Below are 23,653 nucleotides of genomic sequence, written 5' to 3'. Positions count from 1 at the left end.
ATACGAAATGCTTCATTTTGTATAAGACAAATTTACCAGGTTTATTCTGAAAGCAGCTAGATGTTGCTTCCAACATTGTATAATTTGGCAAAGTTACTACATCAACAGGGCTGCTAATTTTTAAATCATCTTTTCAGTATTTTATCTACTTCTTAATAAAGGTAATGAACAACAGTTGAACAAACTCACAAGTGGAGTATCTTTTCCTCCCACAATGCTGAGACCAAGGCCTGATCGCCCCTTGGATATCTCTATAGTCATCTCCTGCCCGGGAACAATGGGACATGTTGCTGGATCCACTGGCAATGGAGGAGACAGGTTCCCTGAAAGAAAAAAAGGAAAATGTTAAGAAATAAAGAAAGTAGTCAGAAATATTTCATGGGAAAATAAAGATCTAAGGTGATGGCACTGGAGTAACTAAATGGCTGAAACTTGCTCTGTATGTCCTTATACTCTTAAGTTAAAAGAATACCTTAAAGACATCTAAAAATCTGAGCCATTTCAAAACTACTACAATCTGATATGACAATTATGTCAGATATGCCTTGTGTGATTTTGATCATGATGACAAAGGACATTACATTTAGATAAAATGAAGCTATAACCGCAACACAATGATTCAGATAGGGAATCTTCCAAATTTACATTAAAATTCAGCATTTTGTAAAACATCTTGTCACAATGACATTTAAAAACTACCCAGAGTTGATGTATGCTGTCAAAATATTTTTTTGTTTTGAAGCTGCAAAAACTCTCCAAAGGCAAAAATGAAAACAAATTATTTGTTATACCTTTTTTCCCCCAAATGGATCTGATGCAATTGAGGAAAAGGATGTAAACAGTCTATTGCTAGGCTGGCTTTTTCTCTAGGTTGTAAAGAGTAGAAAGAATCCTAAGTTTGCTAAGTAAGAAAAAAATGAAATCAATATATATATAAAAAAAAGTAAATATATTACAGTGCCCTTTTCAAAACTCAAAATACAGAGCTAAGCAAAACATGTCTAAGAAGGTATAAAACAATGTCAACTGCGCTCAGGTACTTTAGCCCAATTTGACAGTACTTGCTTTTATATTAGCAGTGTAAGTTTGCCATTAATATTAGCTATCTTGCTGAAAGAAATAATGGGTTCTTACTTCGGCTGGTGAGCTCCGTTTCTGGAGGAAGATAAATAGGCGCTGGCACCAGAGATATCTCATGTAAACCAACAGGCACTTTTACTGAAGTCTTGGATTGTTTTAACTGGTTGAGGAGAAATTAAAATTATTCAATTATTGACAATAAAAACACAAAGGCAGCATATTACTTCTAATTGAAAAATGTTTAATCAAATGCTAAAGTTATTAATTAAAGCTATTAACTGAAATGGCAAGGCTACAATTCAATTTAAAAACATTATAAATAAATTAGGTATATTAAATACTGTGATTCCAGGGAAACCTGCACAGAAAGTGTTGATGGAACTCTTATCTTCATCAGGTCAGACCAAACGAATTCTTAGTTTTTGAGAAGAGAAGAATATATTCTTAGCACTGTCCCATATGATTGCTTCCAGGTGTTTGAAGAGAAGGTACTTTTATATTTAAACACCGAATGTATAAAAATAAAACCTAAAAATATTTCCTTCCTTCATTAATAGAAGGACCCCAATAGGGTAAATCAAAAAGAAGAGAGCTATACATACATTTCCTGGAAGCTGTTCTTCTACCTCCTGTTGATCCACCATCAACAGCTGTTTGTCAGCCTTGTTTTTGACATCCTAAAATAAGGGGGGAAATTGTTTACTATACTGAGTGTCACAGCAACTTCAATCTTCATTTAATAAAATCTCTTCAAAACAACAGAAATTAAAGCTTCAATAAGGTCATATTCTTTCCCACTTAACAGCCTTCAGAATGCAATATCATGTCCAGATGAAGCAAAGAATTTAGAAGGATTTATAGAAGTATTAGACATTTATGCAGCTAACAAGAATATCCACAATTGTAAACAAATACTCTTAAATAAGTTTTTAAAGAAACAAGACTATTAGGAGGCAAGTCCCTCTTAGGAGATTATGCTGCATCTGCCTGCTGCTCTCATACATCCTGCATATTCCCCACAAGAACTGATTGCTAGTGTTTGGGAATAAAGGTTACTGGATTAGATGACAAAAGTTTTATTTCAGCGATTTCTGATTTTTTTAAGGCATACAGAAACTTAAAGAAAGCCACTGGGTCTGATTTGCAAAACTGGTAGTTCAATGGGACCTCAATGAACCAGGGCCTACAAAGAGGAGACAACTAGAAGGTACCTATTCCACCTCTTCCACTCAAGAAAGGAAAGCACACTGGCAATTACTGGCAAAAGGAAAGCAATTTAAACAAAATAAAGAATTATAGAACTTCATCCAGTCTCGTTATGTGCCCTGCAAACAAGAATGCTCCCATCTCTTTCTAGACATTTTTCCCCCCTAAATTTTAGCGTATACTCGGAGTTACAACTCCCTATGATTCTGTAAAAAAATTCCTTTCCTTCCCAGATCATATGTTCTTCAAATGTTTTCAGACACTTAAAATGTATCTCCTTCACTGTCACGTAGCCAATTTTAAGCTGTTTAAACCAGTGTTTTCAGACATGGGTGACTAATTTTGGGTACCGAAATGTGAAAAAAAGTGGCCCTGCTTCCTCAAGTCTCACAAAACTCTAAATCTGAATGGCAGCAGTCTTCAAATATTTGATGGGCTGCCGTAAAGAAGGAAAACGCCTTTTCTCAGAGAGTAGAACGGGGACCACTGGCTTGAAGTTTCAGCAAAGTAAGTTTAGATCAGAAATCAGGAAAAACTTCACTGTTAGAACAGCGAGGCAGTGGAACAGACTGCCTAGGGAAGATGTGGACTCATCATCACTGGAGATGTCCAAGAAGAGGCTGGACAGCCACTGGTCGAGGTATTGCTGTGTCTACGTTCTACTTCGGGTACTTCATATGCTTCTGGGCCCTGCTGGTTGCTGCATGGGGCTGGGAAAGAATTTTCTCCCCACCCCTGCAGCTACATGCTTCAGGGTTTCTCTAAGCCTTCCTCAGACGAATTGAGTGTTGGCTGCAGCCAAGCCTGAGGATTTTGATGGGGAAGAAGGCATAGTATGGAGAAAATGATCCTGCTGGGACTTAAAGTCACAGGTTCCTGGCTAGAGAGTCTTGCCCCTCTGCTCAGGATCAGATGGATCACCATATCTAGGGTCAGATAGTACAGACTGTGGGGGGGATTGCCTTCCTCTGTAATGGAAGTGGTAGCCCTCTTCCTGGAATCTCCTGAACATGTATTAACAGCCTTTACATCAGTAGGATGTTGGCCACTGTGGTCCCCCTACTTTACCTGTGTTAGAGCATTATGTCTTGGGGTTTGTGTAAAGCTTGACGGTGTAGTTTTGCTAAGAGGTTAGACAATGGATTTGTATAGGATGGTTTCTATAGGGATGCCGCTGCCTCAGGCAGGTGTGAGACAAGATGACCTATGGAGGTCCCTTCCAGCCTTACTTTGTTTAAATTCTTTTATTAGCTTTAGTGTTTCAAGGTAAAAGGATTCAGGGGCACATCTTTCAAACTATATAAAAACAGATCAATATTGCAAGTCCAAATAACACCCCAACACCAAACCTAAATTTACTGTATTTACTCAAATCTAAGACAATCTTGAATTTAAGATGACCCCCAATAATTAGATTCTATACATGGCAAAATTATAATACATTTATAAATTTTTATAAATTTTTAAAGACATCTTTAATTCATGTCTCCCACTGCTTACAGGGGGGCAGGTAGTATGGGACGATCAAGCAGCTCAATTCCAGCTTGTGCCTGCCCCCCCTGCAGCCTCAGCCTCCTCCTTCCCCCTCTACCTCTGCTCCCCCTCTCCCAGTCTCCACCCCCCTCTCCACACTCCAGCCTCCTTAACCTTGCTCTGCACTGGCAGGCTCTATCCCCATTCTTGCCTGGGGCAGAGCATGGCCCCAGCCCAGCCTAATGCCCATAGCAGCTGTGTAGGCTGTGTGCGACTATTACTGGGCTGGGCTGGGGTCATGCTCAGTGCCCAAGACTGCACTGTGGACTGAGCCTGCAGGAGTGGGGCAAGGAAGGAGCAGACAGCTGTTGCTGGGTAGGGACTGAAGCCCAAGCCACAGTAGCCACCTGTCCCCCCCGCAACTAACTACCCTCATACTTGATTCTAAGATGAGGGGCTTTCCCCTTTCCATGTTAAAATGGGGGAAAACCCTGTCTTAGAACTGAGTAAATATGTTATTTACTCTTTCTAAATATGTAATATACCCATGCAACATGCAGACATCATGAGCATCAGTAGTTTAAGGAATATCCTCAGTTCTTATACAAACCATCATTTCTGTCAAGATCCAAGTTCTAAAAGAATCACATAATGGGTTTTAAAATACTCTTCAAATGTTCATAAAATCAAGATAGCCAGGTCCTTAGCAAACCAAAGTGCTCTATCAGATCACTTCAGGTACCACCTGCTAGTATTGTAGCTATTTGACCTCAGGTTCAATGATACTAAGTGCAATATAAACAATCTTCTTTTCCCCTTCTACTCACACAGGTCCATGGACATGTCAGTTATATAACTTAATACTTTTGAAAGCAATGAACTGGAAACGCAAAACATCCTGGGCCAGCCTGGCAAATTTACCATCAATAAATGGATGCAGAATGAGCTGAGATCAGTTTATCACTGCTATCAACTTCAAAACTCAAATGAAAAACAGTATCTCTGCATGCTTGTATGATCCAGAACATGTAAAGTTAGGTTGCTGCTTTGAGTTGTACTCATTTGAGAGGGATTTTTGCAGACAAGAATAAACACATACACATTATAGATGTATGTACTGACTTTGTGATTCTGGATTTCTCAGAGCATAGAAGAAGTTAAGTGCTAACTAACAGTGATGTGACTGCAGGGCAACAAACAGGGACAACTTTTATGATCTAGGCACTGAGGCATCTTTTTCCTAGACATCCACCAAGAGACCAACAGAAATCTTTATTTATCTTCTTGTCCAAAGAATAGTTACCTTGTGCTGCACTGCAGTGTTAACAAGGACAGACATACAGTTTCTCCTGGGAGAGCTGCTTCAGGATTTTTCTCCCAGAGCAAAAATGGCTGCTCCAGGAGAAAAATAACCTGGAAACAACCAGAGCTGAATTACTCCTAAGAGAGGTTTTTGGTTTTTTTTTTTTGAGACAGCAAATGACTGGACACATTCTCTTTTTTGTTTTCCTAGACACAGCTTCCTCATAACCCAGTCTGGGATCTTTGCAGCGCTTTCATCTCTTCTGAATTAAAAATTTGCCTACTCAAAGAGCTGTACAATGCCATGCCCAAATACAACTCTTGCCCACATTTTTTACTGTACCTCACTCCTGACTTTTTGCCCAAGGTTCTCTCGTGTCCCTTGTCTCTGTCACTCATATCAAGAATTGTATATTTTGTCATAATTATCTGTATCCCTTGAACAACTCCTTAACTAATGCACTCCAAAGAGAGCTGGCAAAGAACTGAAATAATGCATTTACAGCTGGTATCCATGAATTAAGCCTCCAATTAATTTATATTCCAACCCATTAATACTGTTGACTCAATGTTCTGGATAACTCAGATAAATGCATATTGTCAACCTACAAGTGTTTTATCACTCAATCAGAACAGATATTTCAATTCTTAAACACCATGCTAACTTCTGATTCTTGGCAGTCCATGAAGTGTTTACTTGTAATATTCATCAAGTAGTTCCAAAAAATCAAGGCTGGTTCACAAAAATGTTATGAAGCAGGAAGAAAATAAATCCAAAACAAAAACACAATATTTTTAATTGATGACTGCATACACAGCATGTCTGAGCTAATAAACTCCCTGAGGAAACTACAGTAAGCTGTTGAGAGGAGGGGCAGAGAAAGGAAGATTGTCTCAGCAAATATGATGCTCCTCTGGGTTAGTCACTCCTCAGCATATTTAATACTTCTGTTTTAAAATTCTAACGCAGTGTTAGAGAAGTCAAGGTACAAGCCTTGGGAGGTTCGGACAGTGTATAATACTGACACATTACATAACAACAACACAAACCCTCGGTATGTGTCAGTGAAACATCTGGTATTTATTACTGTACCATGCTGAACTGTAAGTTATGGACTTGACACAGAAATTACTGAGACAAATTCTATATACTATGTTATATAGGAGAGGTCAGACTAGTTTATGATAATGGCTCTTTTGGCCTTAAAATCTATGAAGCTATGAATACAAATATGAACATGATTTATATACACAAGCTTGTTTCCAAGATCTGTCACATATTTTTAACAAACATAGACATGACCCTCTTGGCAAAAACAAAACAGGAAGGGAGACCAGTGATCAGGATGTATCTAATTATTCTACCTCAACAATTTATGGATCAAAGATAGGAAAATATATGTAAAAAACCAAACAAATACATGGAATTGCAGCTTCTCAACTATATTCATTAGGAATTATTCCATAAAAGTCAGCTGCAGTTCCCCCAGCAGGAAAAGAAAATCTGGTGAACATGTTAACACCTTCTCAGCTTTCAGTTTTGTGGGCAGCTAAACATTTCTTTAAACAGCACTTACTACTTTGATGCATTTATCTTCAGCCAAGCTTTTTACGACAACTTCCGAGCTGGTATCTTCCTCGCTGCTTGCAGGTTCAGTGCCACTGTGATCCTGTCATAGAATGGTTTTTGTTTTAGCATGACTACATTTCCTCTAAACAGCTCAAGAAAAAAAAAGATTAAACCATTTGCAATGTATACTTCATGTAAGTCTTATGTGATGGGATGAAACAAACAAAATATTCAACCATAAATCTGCACTGCTGAAGAGAAAAGATCAAAGCAAAGGTAAAACTTAATATATGTCTCGGGCTTCAGTAGACTGGTGTCAAGTATTACAGGGTCTGCCCCTTTTTATGCATCACTAGGAATACTGCAACTGATATCCAGGGACAATTACTATGACAACAATGAGGGTGAAGTTCAGGAACTGGGAGGGAAGGTGCTGCCGCTGAACAGTGCTGCAGAATTCTGTTCTGATGAGCTCATTTAGGGCGTATGCAACAAATCCCCTTTGCTTAGACAAAAGAGGAGCAAAAAAGTTTTCTTCTTTCTGTACAGGTCTCCTAATGAAAAGGGCTTACGAAACAAACAACTCTACTGCAGCCAGAGCTGAGAAGTTGATCGGATACAGCAGCAGACGGCAGGCTTTTTAAAGCAGTGGGCCACGATGACATGGCTCAGGTCTGAGGCAAGCCAGTGCCAGGACTTGGCTGTTGCCACTGCTTCTCCATGTCACCCTCCCATAGAGTCATAGAAATATTAGGGTTGGAAGGGACCTCTGGAGGTCATCTAGTCCAGTGTTTCCCAACCTTTTCCAGCCCAAGGCATACTTACATTAATAAAACTTTTCCGTGGCACACCTGTTAAAGCATTCCCCATCCTTATACCTGTTGTGGCTCACCGCCATGGCAAAATTCCACGGCACACCTGTTCATTTCTGACGGCACACTTTTGTGCCACAGTTCACTAGCTGGGAAACACCGACCTAGTCCAACCCTCAGTTCAAAGCAAGACCATCCCCAACTAGATCATCCCAGCTAAAGCTTTGTCTGGCTGGATCTTGAAAACCTACAACGATGGAGAGTCCACCACCTCTGGGTAACCTGCTCCAGTGTTTACTACCCTCCTAGTGAGAAAAAGTCTTCCTATTTAGCCTAAACTTCCCTTGCTGCAAGCTGAGCCCATTGCTCCTTGTTCTGTCATCTGCCACCACTGAAAACAGACCAGCTCCATCCTCTTTTGAAACCCACTTCAGACAATTGAAGGCTGCTATTAAGACCCCCTCAGGCTTCTTTTCTGTAGACTAAATAAGCCTGGTTCCCTCAACCTGTCCTTGTAAGTCATGTGATCCAGCCCCTAAACCATTTTTGTTGCCCTCCAACATACTTGTAGAAACACTTCTTGTTACCCTTCACATTCCTTGCTCGCTGCAACTTCAATTGCGCTTTGGCCTTCCTGACTTCAGCCCTGCATGTCTGAGCAATGCTCTTATATATGGCATGGGCAAAGTTCCCTACTGCCCTGACATGGTGCACCATGGGTAAAGCCCCTTACCATTATTCTTTAACAAATTAAAACCATTTAATATAGCCCTGATTATCTTCTTTTACCCAGCCCCTGAACCAGAAAATGTTGTTGTAAATAAACTTTGAGTCTTTTTGGGGGGTTGAGGACGAAGTTAGTGGTTTAAATCAACTCAAGTTATTGCTCTAAATCCAGAGCCATTTTTCCTTGCACAGTAACACTGACTTACAAACTGTTTACAAAGTAGTCAGGGGGGACCAGCAGGCATTGGGGGAGTCCCTGTTCCCCCGAGCACTGCCAGGAGTGACTAGAAATAATGGTCACAAGCTGGCAGAGGGTAGATACAGGCTAGATATCAGGAGGCGCGACTTCATGGTCAGGGCGGCTAGGATTTGGAACCAACTTCCAAGTGAAATTGTGCTGGCTCTTACCCTGGGGGTCTTTAAAAGGAGGCTGGATGAACACCTTGCTGGGATTGTTTGACCCCAGTACTCTTTCCTGCCCATGGCAGGGGGTCAGACTTGAGGATCTGCTCAGGTCCCTTCTGACCTGACCAACTATGAAACTATGACTTTGTGTAACAAATCCAATTTCCTGTAAGGATCGTCACTACCAGACTTATTTACCAGTCTATTCACAATTCTTGCTAGGCACTGTACAATTAGAGGTAAAATAGAAATTATGCAAATAGTCTTATCACCCCCTCAAGAGGTAATCTACTGCTCCAGTCTTTAGAAGATTCACTCCATTCAGTGTTCAAACACAATACCTCACTCTGTTAACAAAACTTATTATGTAAGAGGTGGTTTTATGATGAATTAAGCTTCTTGCAGTAGAGCTTATTTTAGATTAATGTATTTTATTTTGGTTTTGCCAGCTAGCTACAGTATTGGGACACAATTATCATGGCCCTGTTCTACCCTGTGGTTCATAAAAACTGACCACAGGTACAGGAAAGTTTATTGTTCAACCCTTTTCTTATTAAACTGCTCCAATCAAGATAAGAAAATAAACTAAAGAGAATTAATGTAATTGTACCTTGCAGTTATGCTGTCATCATGATATACTGTTAAATTACCCAGGCCCATTTTACAAAACATACCAATTGTTATGCAAATTATAAGCAACATTCATTGTTAAACATGCATTCAGTGTCTTTTTGTAAAACATGGCTGATATTTTCAGAATGTGAACAATTACTTTAATACCAAAAAGTGGGATAAAGCTTGGTGTAATTGTTTGTCATGACAGTCTCATTTGTTATATTTTAAAATGGTGTGAAACCGTTACCTGGCAGCCCTGGAGGTCAAAGGCCTATGTTTAAATACAAAATAGGAACAGCATAAGTAGTAAAAGCTCCCTTTGCCACATAAAAGATGACATACTAAGGAAGTCTACAAGAAATGGAACTAAATTCTTTGGCCTCCATATAACGGTGGATCTTGGTGATGTGGATACTTGACCTGGCAATCATGAAAACGTCTCACGAGACACCAAACAACTGCCATGACTTCTGTCCACTGACCCAGAATATATTGGAATCAGTGATCTTGAGGGAAAAGACTCTTCCCTAATATTAACCACCGCACTATTTTATTACTCAGATCCAATGACAACAAATATGTATTTATAAATAAAAGTCCCACAGAAAGTTGTCTTCATTGTAATAATACTTTGAAAGATGCAGTTGCACAGGGAAAAGCAGAAGTCTTTGAGGATAGAGTGACAGGTAATACTATGAGATCAGGAAGAGTTGACAGTACTGTTTGTCTCACCATCGCTGGTGTGTGAAGGAAAGGGGACTAGAGCATGCAAGAAGGTGGCCACAAGATCAACAACAAAAATCTTTAAAATGTGCTTAGAAGCTTAGACCACATAAACTGCAGAATAACCCATGTGGACTCCAGCAGCTAAAAGGCTCCTAACAGAGCATGAAGCACCATTTCAAAATCAATATTTTTCCTTAGCAAAACAGGCAAAGAAAGCCCAGGGCTTTGATTAAAACATTACCCAGAAACAAACAATATGGGGGGGGGGTTTTGTACAGCAAAACACTTGAACTACATTAGCAATGTCTGCTAAGTGGCCTTAAATGTTACTATAATCTTGAAAATGACAAAACGCATGCCTCCAGAGGTTCCATCTGGCACTGCACAGAGTGAGCTAATGCTGCATTACTGTAATAATGTTTATTGAAATATCAAACACAAATGTACCAGAATTTAGCCATTGAAGGCTAGACCAAGCCTCAGCTGAATCATAAAATATGCTTTGCTTTATTAGCTCAAATAGATTGAATTAAAAAGTAGCAGCAGAGCTAGCTATGCACTTTAACTACAAATAAAATGTATTCTCTCTCTTAGTTATACTACCATATAGGGACATCAACTTTATAACGAAGTGGCGACATTACAGATTACACTGTGCAGTATAAACATTGGATTCACAATACTCAAGAGACTAATGAGCCTACAGCAGTAATAAAGAATAGTACTGGAAACACTGTCACACATGGGATGTTTTTGTTTGCAAGACAACAAGACTAAAAACGTCTCTTTAGTCTTGTCGTCTTGCAAGCAAAAACATCAATTATTTTTCAATGGCAAGAACCATGCTATGTATGATGTGACGCACAGGACTTGATGGTAAAACATTTATTAAAGTACTATAAAAATTTAGTAAGTTGAACTAAGATAAGTATAAGTCTGACTCTCCAATAAGCATGGCATAGTACTAGGAATCAAGAGAACTGGGATCTATTGCTGGCTCTGTCAAATGAGCAAGTAATTTTACCAGGCTTCCCCTTCCACCATTTATCTGTCTACCTACAGAGTGAAAGCTGTCAGGGGCTCAGACAGCTCCTTGCTATTTGTCTGCACTGCGTGTAACACAAGGGGGCTGCAATTACATTTGGGGCCCCGCCATGCATATAAAAACAGTAACCTTTTTATTGCCTTCAGGGGGCACTGCAGCAGGCTCACTTTTATTTTCTAAATCCAGGTAAGAAGATACACTCCTGATACCTCTGAAAGAGTTGTATATTGGTGGAGAAGATGGAGGTCCCAGATAAACAAGGTCTTTACTCTAAGGGGAACTCCAGATTCTAGTTATGTTCCAGGCAATAAAGCCCCCCAACAGAGATTTCAACCCTCTAGGAAAGAAAGGCAGGGGAAGAGACAGTAGAACTGTCAAGTGACTTATTTTCTTGTTGTAGCCAATAATCAGAGTGATACTTGTCACTAAGTACCATGGCAAATGTTTCATTAAAGAACACCCCCCCACCCCCAGACGAAACACCCATTTGGTCAAGTTCCTACCTACAGCATTTTATGATTCAAGTTTAATTAGACAAGGTGTTTGGTCACACTGCTATCTAATTTAGCAAGCCCCGATTAAAAGGCATCTTACCTCAAAAGAAGATTGGGAGCTGGATTGTAATGGGAAAGGAGTAACAGCCATCTGGTTGAGTGCATCTTCGTTTCTATGAGACATCAAGAGAGACAAAAATCAGTACGCTATGCTGAAAGCACATGCCTAAACTTTTCTTTAAGGTGGTCATTGTTTTATTTATTGGTTTTAGGTACAAAAACCTATTTCTTATATAATATTATAAACAGTAACTTCTGCTTGCATTCCTTGCTAGTTCCTCTATGATCACAGCACTTGAACATGTGGATATTGAACAGAAATGAAAACAGGGTTTAAACAATTTGACAGCAGCGGAGGAATAGTAAACAGGAAATGACAATACAATAGCTAAGAGACATTCTGCATAGAGATTTCTTTTCCTATTAACAGACTCTATTTCAATTGCTTTAAAAGAAAGAGCCCAATAGCTACTTTTATCACAGACAGGAACACAGGGCTGGATGGGACCTTTTAGGTAATCATGACCAGCCCTCTGCTACCACACACCAAAAGATCCTTTTCATAAACTGAGCTGCATCTTACATATCATTAGGATGGTTTGCCCTGCTACTCTGATTGGAAGACTCCTATAATTTCTTAAAGGGATAGGTAGTAGCTGTGTTGGTCTAAGGACAAAGAGAGACAAGGTTCTTTGGGTAAGTCTGATAACTTTTATTAGATCAATTCAAATAGCTGGAAAAATTCTTCTCAGCAAGCTTTTGAGTATAAATGCTCTTCATCAGGCTGAGGAAGCATCTGCAGTTGGTAGGGGCTCTTCCTGGATGGAATGAAGAATAAAGCAGCAGTCCTATGATTTGTTTGCACTCACGGTTAGGAACTACCTTCCAGGTTGACGCCTAAATGTATTTATGGCAAGAATATACCCATTTGTTCTTGTCTACTGTGCTCTCTTCCCAAAGCATGCTTCATGACTGTACCTACTTCCTGTTTTGACTACTAGATTCCTTCTGCCATTAAGCACAAAAACCCTTTTTCTTTTCAGTATATCTTGGTTGCATACATTTCTGAAAATCTTATACATACACTTAGCAAGTATATCAAGAGGGTAAAAGGAAGCAATTAATACTAAATATCGATGAACAGCATCTCAAAAATAATGATGGTAATTTAAAGCATATTTTTCTTTTTTGCTCATAAACAGGCAAGTTATTATTTTGCCAATTTCTAACTATCAAAAACATTTTTATCAGATGACAATACATATTAATTTTGCCTTTCTGGAGGTCGTTTTTTTCCAGTGATACTCAAAACTATTGGACATGTCAAATTACACACCTTTCTGGCCTCTATAGAGCATAGTCAAAGAAATAACATATTATGCAACACTGTTAAAAAAAAGCATCTGATTTACAGAAAAAAGCTCAAGATTTTTTTTAAAAACTGCATGAATGAACCATATAAAATGGTGCATAAAAACTGCACAAAGACTACAAGAAAAGTCAGGCCTCCATTTTGCTAAGAACTCAATAAAGAGAGATAGTCCACACTCCAAAGAGCTTTAAGGAAGCATCTTCTGGGGAACTGGGATTAAGTGACTTGACCAAGGTCATATGGAATCTGTGGGCAGGTCAGCAACTGAACCCAGATATTTCAAGTTCCAGCATTTTAAGCACATGCTTGTCTTTCCTTTATTTTCTAGAAAAAAAATGATTTGTTCAGCTGGCAATAAATTTAAAAACAGACTATAAATGTCAGGAGGGAAAAAATATATGTATATGGTTTCACTTTTGTTTCTCCTTCAAAGGGTTAATTTCGTAAAACCAGGATGTTGCAGTTACTCTGAAAAAGACAACACTATAAATCAATACCCCCCAGTACAGCCGAAGATGGCAAATGAAACTGCAAGCATTTCAAATGACGAATCCTACATGTAAAGGTTGGTGAATTCATTTCCTTTATCTTCAACAGAACAGCCATGCAGTTCAAAGAAACTGTTTTAGGATTGATCATAATCCCTCACTTTTGTACTCTCTCGCAGCCTCTCCTTTTTGGCCCTCTTCAAAGCTTTGCAGCAGTTAGAAAATATGCTAATGTCCCTGCGACAATGACCAGTGTTACAAAATCAGGCATGCAGGAGGGCATGACAGAAATCCTAATGCACAGCATTTTCTGCGTTTGCACCTCACGACTTCCAAATGTCTGTCGTTTCCCTAGTACAGCATATTAGGCAAGGATATTACTTCCTCCTTTTGTTTTCAAGTGGATACAATCCAATTACACTGCAGTTCTCACCTGAGAGGATTCATCAGAAAATCTAAGATGCCTAAGATCTGTAGCAATTTTGTCTGATTGTACAGGTTTTTCCTCATCTCCCTCAAGCATTGGAAAATGTCTTCATAAAACATGAATGGCATAAAAATTAGCACAAAGCTGAACAGTCCACAATTAGAAGTAAACTTGATTGTAATAAAGAATTGTTCTTAATGTTTAGTTTGTGAGAACTATTTTGCTTCTAAGAGACAGCTGGACGTTATTTTTAATATCTACATTACAAATTGCTCTGTTCTTAATTACCAACATATATAAATGCACTAAATATATACAAACACCAGGATTTATTCCCACATCACCAGCTTTAAATTTGTATGTCATTTTGAATAGATTGTAATTTTCATTCTATGTTATAATTTTTTTAGTCATTCCCCAGCAAAAGAACCAAGGTTGCAAAAAAAAAACTTAAAAATCCCAACTTGTAATCTACCTCTACTAGCACACATTCAAACACATTAATACCACTTCAAAGGAGACTGCTTCAAAGCAGAATCAAAGTGGGAACATATTTTAAAGTGACAGATATAATAATAAATGCTCTCTTTGCTCTTCACTCCCAGAAATGTCCTCGATTAAACATGAATTTATTTAAAATTAAAAGAAACAGTTGTTTGCTTTTGATGTTGAAGCCGACAGCTCAGCAGTCGCACCATCATTTTCAAGTTCCAGTGGCTGCAGAAGAACATTTAACACGTATTCCCATAATTACCCCCACTGTTGCCATTGAATACCACTCAACAGTGGCTCTACAATTTTGAAAGGGGGTACATATGGCACGGTGCCTCAACACATGTAACACAATGAATATTTTTCTCCTAAGCACAGTGCTCAGCCTCTGACTGGGTCACCCTGAGTCACGAGAGAGCTGTAACATCTGAAGCTGATGCCAGGGAAGCGACATGTGGGAGGTTAGTTTGACACTTTAAATGAGGGGAGAACTGAAGCCACAGGGTGGCCACAGCCCCATGTGTCCACCCTTAATACCACTCAGTAGTGCAGAGACGGGTAATTATTTGGGCCGGAGGGCCATTTAAGGAGTCTGGGTGAGCTGTCGCTGGCTGGTCAACACCCCCCCCGCAACAGCTCACCGCAACTCCCCAAGTGGCCCCCCAGCCAAATAACTGCCCACCTCTGGGCAGAGAGAACAAGGGTCAGGAGATCCTAACCTTTGTTCCCCCCTTCTCCCTGAGGCCCCTCCTGTGCCTCGAGTCCCCGGCATGCAGCCAGGTCAGCGATGCACTGTGTTTCCATGAGCTGGCTCAGGCCACATGGGTGCAGCTGCTGTGGCTTCTGCCCAATCCAGCCATGTGCTGGGGACTCGGGATCAGGCAGGAGCCGTGCCAGCTGCCACACTGGTGCAGCCTGAAGCAGCATGTGGGAACACAGTGCTGCACCAGTGCCCGCGCCCAGTACAGCCCAGATAACCTGTGGCTCCCGGTACCCGCTCCTCTGCCAGCGGGGAGAACCTTACCTGAGCTTTAACTCACCAGGTGCAGGGTCGGAGGGGTGTGCAGACAAGTCTCACCAGGCAAAAGCCTGGCCAGGAACTCAGAGCCCCTTACTTCTGAGCATACACTGGGACTGAGGAGCAGAGCAGGGCAGACAGGCTGGGGAGGGAAGGCGAGTGGCTGCTGCCGCTGGCATGAGGAAAGGAGAAGGGCAAGGGGCCCCAAAAGCCAGGGCAGCTGAGGGCAGGATATAATTCTCGTTCAGAGAAGCAGAATCATTTGGAAGACCAGATCTATCCCACTGGCTATATTTTGCCCACCCCAGCAGTAGAGACTAGTACAAATACCCCTTAGAAGCACATGGTCAAATCTTTTCAAGGTCAAAACAGGCTTCTGTTTTTTCAAAGTCAAAGTAACTTGCATGCAATTTACACATGGTGCTAGTCCTTCAGATAAGACTTCAAAAACTAAGAGTGTGTGTGGACAGGTGAAATACCTATACTGATTTACTGTGGGGTCACCATGAACTGACACAGCTGTTTCATATGTCCATTCCTCTACTAGTATAAGTGAAGTAAAATCACAGTAACCTGAATGACATAGGCTTAAAGTTACAGAGGTTCAACTCCATTCACCAGTAAAGGAGCAGACATATGAATGTTATGTTAGTTCCTGAGTCATAAATCTCCTCCCTGCCTTTAAGTGTATTTGGTTACATCTGTCCTGAGTTTCTTTTCATTATGCAAAAATGGTTACCATCTCATCATTTTGCTCTATAGTCACATCCAACTTATCCTAAATAACTTGGGTACAAAACTGTGAGGAAACTGTCTACCTGATTCTTGAGCTTGAGCTTGTATCCTAAAGATGGCTGCATTTCAGTGATGTGATGGACCCACATGGCATGAATCACTTTTGGGTGGAAGGATTCCCATTAACATGTTTATTGTTTCTACTCTCCGGGCTGAATTTCAAAACTAACATTTTCACTTTAGTTAGAAATAAGAGTACTGACTGATTATGCTAGTTGAAGCCAGTATCGTACTGCACTCACAAGACTGCGAAAATCAGAGCCTCATTTAGTGTAGAAGATCAAGGGAAGCAGGAGGCAAGACAAGAGAAGCAGCAGAGACCTGATAAGTCCTGAACGGCCTACACCCAGCTCGGACCCTCACACCAGTCTGAATGCAGTTGGAGCCTCACCAGGCTTCCCCCCCAGACACTCCACCATTGCCTCTTCCCCTCCCTTTATCCTCAGTGATTTAGGTTTTGCTTCTGTATCAGACAGATTCCTTGTATATAATATTACTATTATTAGTAAGTATTGTAATTAGCTCAGGTAAAATATGTATTACATGGGAGCGGAAAAGAATATAAGCACAAGAAGAAGATGCTGTGGCTCTCCCTATCAGAATGCTGTAGTGATATTCTGGAGGAATTTTCCAGGCAACTTTGAAAGCTTTCTAGAAAGTTACTTTTTGGACATGAAAACATGAGCCAGCCTCAGCTAGGGGCTTTTACCCACTGACCTTACATATTTTTAAGGTCTTGCCTTCAGATCTGTCTTCCTTTATGGGTATTTTCAAGTTCCCTCTTAAGTAGCCAAGGAATCTCTCTTAACTCCGTAGTGGTTAAAACCCAATTGCAATTCTAGGCAAAATGATAGCATTTTGGACATTTAGACTATGCTACTCACTTGAACACCTAAAAGACCCATTTCATAGAAGTGCTTTTCCCTTTTGGGAATAAAAAAGGCACCAAGAACTATGAACAATAAACTAATAAGTAGTCTCATGGTATCTCTCAAAGTAGGTTAAGATGTAGAGCAGAGACTGTTAACCTGCAGCCCATGAGCCACAAGTGACATGCATGGGTAGTCTCTGTGTAGTACAGGGGTAGGCAAAATGCAGCCCACCAGGCCATTCTATCTGGCCCATGGGGCTCCTAAAAAAATTTAGAAAATTAATATTCATCTGCCCCTGGCTGCCTGTCATGCAGCTCTCGATGGCTTGCCAAAACTCAGTAAGCGGCCCTCCGTCCAAATAATTGTCCACCCCTGATGAAGCACGTAGCAGATCCAGGAGGAAGCATGTAACAGTGGTAGATAGGCCAGGGAGAAGAAAGCAGAGTAGTGGATTGGTCAAAGGAAGGGGATAGGACTGGTACTTGGGAAGGGGTGTGTGCCTTAAGTTGTGGCCACTCACCGAAAAGGTTGATCCTCACTGATCTAGAGGCAGATAACTAAATAGTTCCTGCCCAGAGAAGTATCGCCTCACAAGGATTTCAGTCATTGGTAATGGGTTGAGGAAGTTGCGCAGATTGCTGACAAACAAATCCAGATCCTGGGTCTGCCGGCATGTTCACAATGTATAAAAAGTAGAGCCTAGATCTCCCCTTTCCCTACCTTCATTTTCTTACTCTAGTTCCTTGGGAAGAAAACAGCAGAAGCAACAGTAAATATTGCAGAGGTACACAGAACATTTTGCGTGAACCCCAGGAGAACGTTTAATTCAGAAGGCCCGGGATTTCCTATACCTCAACTCGGTATGGTAACTACGGAGAAAGCTTCTGTTGATGTTGGAAATGTTATTTTACTTCCCCCTTTTCCAGTCTATCCTTAACTAGCTGTGAATGGATTTTTGACAACTATTTAAAATTAACATTTAATCCATCCTGCAGAGTGCTTCACAAAAGTCTGGAAAGACACTGAATACTCTAGCTTCCTGAACATATGGACTTGTTCACAAGTAGGTATAACAACTAGGAGGTGGCAAGGCAGAGGTTTTTAAAACAAAAGGGAATAAGGAGAAAGGGGTCATGGGAGACTTGCAGACCTGGATGTATAGCATTTGGCAACAGCCCATTTTTAAAGTGCCTGAAGGAGTACAGCATGAAAAACAAATTAAAAACAGAAAATATAATTCCCCAATTAAAATACAATCGATTTGGTAGAACACAATAAAAATGGTAAAGAAAAGTAATTTAAAACAAAATCAAGTACAAAGCATTTAAACATTCATGACCTTCTAGTACTTAGTATTTAGTGCTTTTCACTGGGCCTTTTGGAGGGGAGTGAAGAGCTAACAATATTCAGTCATAATAACCTAAGTGGTAAGTAAAACTGTGAGCTCTCCATGGCTGAACAATCTAACCCCACTGCCATGCAGGCAGAGTGCAAGAACCTCTCCTTTGAATATCACCATAAATAATTTCTGCAAAATCTCTTAGAAATGGAAACTAAGGTAAGTGGGCTTCCATGTGAATCTCCAATTCCATCATCAAGATAACAATGACTCTGTGCCTTAAGAACTACAGTATGGAAGATGGACGTCAGACTGTAACAGATGAAATTTAAATATGTAACATCCTCTAACACTTCATTCTTAAAGCATTCATCATGTTTCAAGGCCTGATAAGACACCATTTTTCAATGAAAGAAAAACTTTGGACCTAAGAGTTAATCATGTAATATGATACTAAAATAGAATTTAAAAAATAAAGGGCAGTTTGAATCTTAATAAATTAGCAGTGATGCCAAGCTCTCACATCACTTTTGATTTGTTGGGATCTCATTATCCTGACACCAAAGCACTGACCGTGCATTATATAAGGTTAATTCAGCATAGACAAAGTGTCAAACTTGCCATATCATAACGTTATCTTCATAAAACAACAGTTCGCAACAAAGTAACTCGGATTTATTAATACAAATATGACATTTAATTATATAATTTCATTACAATCCTTAACAGGATTAAATTTATACTGCAGGCACGAAAACAATGATGCCTGCACAAACCATTCTGAAGAATCAAGGTCTACAGAGCATTCTTCCCCACTCATACCCGCGCCATTAAATATTTAGCTACTCATCATAGTAAGATTTCCTCTTCTCTCCCAAGACTACTGTCAAACGACATGTAAGAGTTTGCCTGACAAACTGTTAGCACTGAGGACGCGGGCTGGGACTTTCAAAGGAACCTTACTGCCACTGACTTCCCATTGAGGCTTGCGTTCTTGTTCCCTCGGACTCCTTTGAAAAATCACAGTCAAAACATCAATCACAGTCTCTGGTACATGGAAATAAAAAAGACAACCCCCTATCTGCCATGCCAGATAGAAAATACCATGTTGCTAATGTTCATCCAGGTAAAATGTTATTTAAAACAAACCAGAGGAAGCACGAACTGAGTCACTGCTTCCCAGAAAGATCACGCACCATTTACAATGCTCAGGTGATTTTTTTTCCAAGTTTTGCATACAAGCTGAATGTCTTCCGATTTGTTATTAGGAAAAGCCAAGCAGCAGCAACATGTGCTGAATGTGAAATAAAAATACAGTAACATTATAACTCTGAACTTTTTATACACTATTACAAGCTTATGTAACTAACTAACAAGGCCACTGGGAAACAGTGCTACATTAAGGCCTATACTTTGGGGTTTGGCCAGAAAACCGTTTTAAAAAGACTATTGTCAATTTTACTGTGGAAGAGCTGTTCATAAACTGGAGTGAGAAACTTTCTAAAAGAACAGCACTTCTATGATCTTCAACGCATTTGCAGCAGTGTGTTTCATCAATGAAAAATTTCAGGAAAGGGTAGGAAGGCAATTTTTAAGACTATCTGGATGTTAGAAGGTATAACAAGATTTTTATAGTACATTTTAAATTTGAAACTGGGATTAGTTTCTCAGTGAAAGTCAAGAGGTTGACAACATCACAATTTCCCCAGCATCCAGATTGTTTCAGCTAACACCATCCTTTCAGTGATATGCATTGGAGGAAGTGGGTGAGGCTTGTACAAGAGATACTTGTATTTTTCTCTAGCAAAAGCGTATATGGTGCACTTCTGCCCTACCCGTGATAATAGGTAATAGCAACTTTCCTTGCTGCTGTTTCCTGCTGCAAAGGGAGAAAGGGTTTTTACTAAACACCATCCTTCATTGAGAAGGGAAGGCCGCTAAGATGCCAAGAGCCAAGATTGCTAAAAACACTGAAGATAGGCAAGACAACTCTTGTTTTCTTTTTTCAGCACGTTACCTGGGTAAGACGGACAAGAGGGAGTATTTACAACAGGGCACAATAAAAGTGGGCATCAGGAGTAAGTGCCATTTTTACTGCATTTTGTATAATTGAATTTATTTTAACTGGTAACTATATTTTCTGCTTTTCATTTGTTTTTCATGCTGGACTCCTTCAAGCACTTTAAAAATGGGCTGCTGCTAAATGCTATATATCCAGGTCTGCAACCCCCCCTTCCCCCACTGCTGCACCAGACCCTCAGGGAGCTGCTCCACCAGGGCACCCCTACAGCTCACCAGCTGCGGGCTCCCATGTGCTGTGCCGCTTGGGGCAGGCACAGGAGGCAAAGCTGAAAGGAAAGCCCAGAGACCCAGAGCAACAGGAGGAACAGCAACTGGGTGGGAACGGTACGTGCCCTTGAGTCACCAACTGGACAGCCCTGCCCTAAGATACAAAGAGAAAGGTAAGGATTCAAACTGAGAACTGAGCAGCTAGCATGGCTTCACTACCAGAGATGGCTCCAAGAGTCAGAAAGCAGTAGACAATTTAGCACTGGTTATACTAAATAGCCCACTGAGATAAAAAAAAGTCAGCTTCAGGAAAGAACTGCCTACATCAAATCTGGGGCCACAGTAAAGGGAAGAACTAGCTGGGGCTCATGCTTGGAGGGCTGTCTAACACTAGCCACTCCTTCAGCTGGTTCCACTTGAATTTATTCCCTTGCTATGGATCATCACTCCTGGGGATGCAGATATATTATACAGTATCAGATCACAGGAATCTATCCACAGGAAATCATGCAATGTTTTCATCTGCTCTTCCAGTAAGAGATTTGCTTTTAAGTCAGTATTCTAGTGGATCTTTCCTAATCCTTGGTCCTAACTTTCTCCTCTAATAAAGACAGATCCAGAAACTCTTTGCAGGAGAAACTTTATGGGTAAAATTCTTCTCTTTTAACGACTCACTCTTCCCAGCTTTCAAAACATAATAAATGTTATGATATTCTATTCCCTCTTGCTCCTTGGAGGTGAGTGTACATATCTGAAATCATCCAAGCAGCAAACCCATCAGCACAGTTCACAATCACTAACACTGTCACCACTAATTTTTTCAGCTGGAAAAGCCCTTATGTAGGCAGACTGGAAAGCTGTTTGAAGGTTTAAGAACGTTGCTATAGCACCACTCAATAACTAGCACTACTCCTATAACTCAATGTTGTTATAGCTAGCATCACACCAGAGAGATCCATTGTATTTCAATGCTTCCATTTCAATATTACAGTTTTAAATACATTTTTCAAAGGAAGTGATCAAAACCCGCACTTTTAAAACTCTGTTAGCCCCACAAGTTTTGTAAATTGTACAGCCTGTCACAATTTAGGGTTGACTAATCATATCAGATATGCTACACAGTCAAAGAATTTAGAGACTAAATAAGAAAAGGTAAGCACTAAACTGGAAAAAAGGTTTGTGGGATTATTTCTAAGGAGGCAGATTGGTTAGTTTGTTTTTTGAAGAGGCGGGTTTTAAAGAAAGATGCACCACTCTGATAGTGCATTGGGCTCCTAACATTTTGTTTAAAAACTTTTACATTTTCATGTGTGAACTAGCATTTAAGAAGGCTTCAAGTTTCAACCATTTCCTTTTGATGAGGAAAGGAAATGGTTTACTAGCAGGACAGCTGCCTATCTAGATATAGGTTTGGTCCAGGATTCATTTTTCCCTTCTATTACAGCCCCGGTCACAGCAGATGGTGCTTTGGTTGCTTATAGCACTTCACCGCTGGAGAACACCTGTCTTCATTAATATTTGAAAGGGTGTTCAGGTCAAGTGGACAGATACGTTGTTTGTCAATATACAATAGTACAAAGCATGGAGCACTGACAAAACCCATGTTCTTCTGAAATCACACGCCTTTTCAACTTGAAAAACAACATTTTACAACAACACTTTTTCCAGCCCAAGAGACTTTGATGGAGCAAATTCAATGGCTACAATCTTCCCTATCTAGTACACATAGTAAATAAACTATTACTTATAAAAAACACCTTCTTCCTAATCCGATGGGTTTAATCACAGATGACTAGAACTAGAAAAAAAAGGAGATTTAGGCAAGAATTTACATTACCTTTAATAGATGAAATTTCTCAGGTGTGATCCAAACCATGTGGTACAGATATTCATATCTAAAATGACTCTGCAGCAAGTGAGCTGCCTTCATTATAAGCTTTGCTATATTTTTAATTACAGAACTCAAAAGACAAATGTATCTGATCAATGCAATGTGGCACAAGCAATCCACTCTCCTATGGTGTGGTCTGACAGTCAGAACTAAATCTAGTTCCGGGTTTGTCTCATATATTCTGCTTTAGCCTCTGGAGCTTTCACACCAGACATTTTCCACATGCAATTAAGTAATGGAGAGTGAGTTGTTGTACATGACATTTAATTTTCAATAGCTGGAGAAAGTAACACAGGAGCTGCAGGCAAGATCATTAATCTCTCTTGTATACTCTGCGCTGCCAAGTATAGCAACTCATTCTTCATTGCGCTAGTCTAGCTCTTCCATCATATTTGTGTATACTGTACCTGATACAGGTACATGAGCATATGTACACACTTATGTTGTATGTTCATATCTAGATTACTACAGTGCTCATGAATAAGCTGAATATTAAGCTAAGAATGCAAAATTACATACAACATGCCTGGGCTTCAAGAGCTCAAAATTACCTGGCAAGGACATGTGAACAAAGCAAGCTACAGCAGACCAGATCTATTTGTCCTGAGTTGATCACTCTAGAATATTCAAGTACATATGGACAGAACTGTGTGCAAGGGGAAGACTTTACTCTAAATATAAAAGCAGACACCTTCCCCCCAGTGTTGTAAGAAGGCAGCTCTAGTATATTAGCCTTGCAGCTGTGGTGGAGGAAATGAAGGCGTCTCAATACATTTCCTCCTCAGGGTGTGGACAGACATAACAGCCATTTCAAGAATGTCACTGATTGGGAACTGGTTCAATGGTCTCTGGACAGAGGTGACTGCACATGCACTGCTAAAGGGTTTATGTAGAAGCCTCACCTTTTAGGGCAGGGGCAGACAAAATATGGTCCGTGGGGTAGATCCAGCCTGTCAAGCACTTTCATCTGGCCTGTGGCTCCCACCAACAAGTTGTGCCCTGCCCAGCCCTTCTACCCATGAGGGTGGGAATGAGGCACCCATGTGTACACCCCTGTACCCCAAACATAACCTACTGTGCCTCACTCTCACTCTTGCGGGCAGAAGGGCACAGCCTGGCCAGCACACAGCTTCAGGCATTCCCCTCCCAAGGGGGG

At 40.3% G+C, this 23,653-nt stretch overlaps 1 protein-coding gene across 5 annotated transcripts in view; it reads right to left on the bottom strand.

The window, feature by feature from the left end:
* The window catches only part of PATJ (PATJ crumbs cell polarity complex component), a 238,175-nt gene that overhangs the window by 60,104 nt on the left and 154,418 nt on the right, over positions 1 to 23,653 (bottom strand). For all 5 annotated transcript variants that reach the window (XM_090047201.1, XM_090047198.1, XM_090047196.1 and 2 more), the window contains 5 exons: positions 11,555 to 11,627; positions 6,639 to 6,731; positions 1,683 to 1,757; positions 1,135 to 1,240; positions 190 to 323 (listed from right to left, as the gene is read on the bottom strand). In XM_090047201.1, the coding sequence (XP_089903327.1) occupies positions 190 to 323; positions 1,135 to 1,240; positions 1,683 to 1,757; positions 6,639 to 6,731; positions 11,555 to 11,627 (481 nt within the window). The remainder of the gene's footprint in view (positions 1 to 189; positions 324 to 1,134; positions 1,241 to 1,682; positions 1,758 to 6,638; positions 6,732 to 11,554; positions 11,628 to 23,653) is intronic.

Source organism: Crocodylus siamensis, chromosome 5, assembly GCF_052110815.1.
Source record: "Crocodylus siamensis isolate JL-2025a chromosome 5, ASM5211081v1, whole genome shotgun sequence".
NCBI classification, from domain to species: domain Eukaryota; kingdom Metazoa; phylum Chordata; order Crocodylia; family Crocodylidae; genus Crocodylus; species Crocodylus siamensis.
Note: the sequence above shows the minus strand (reverse complement) of the source record. Positions and strands in the feature narration are given on the sequence as shown.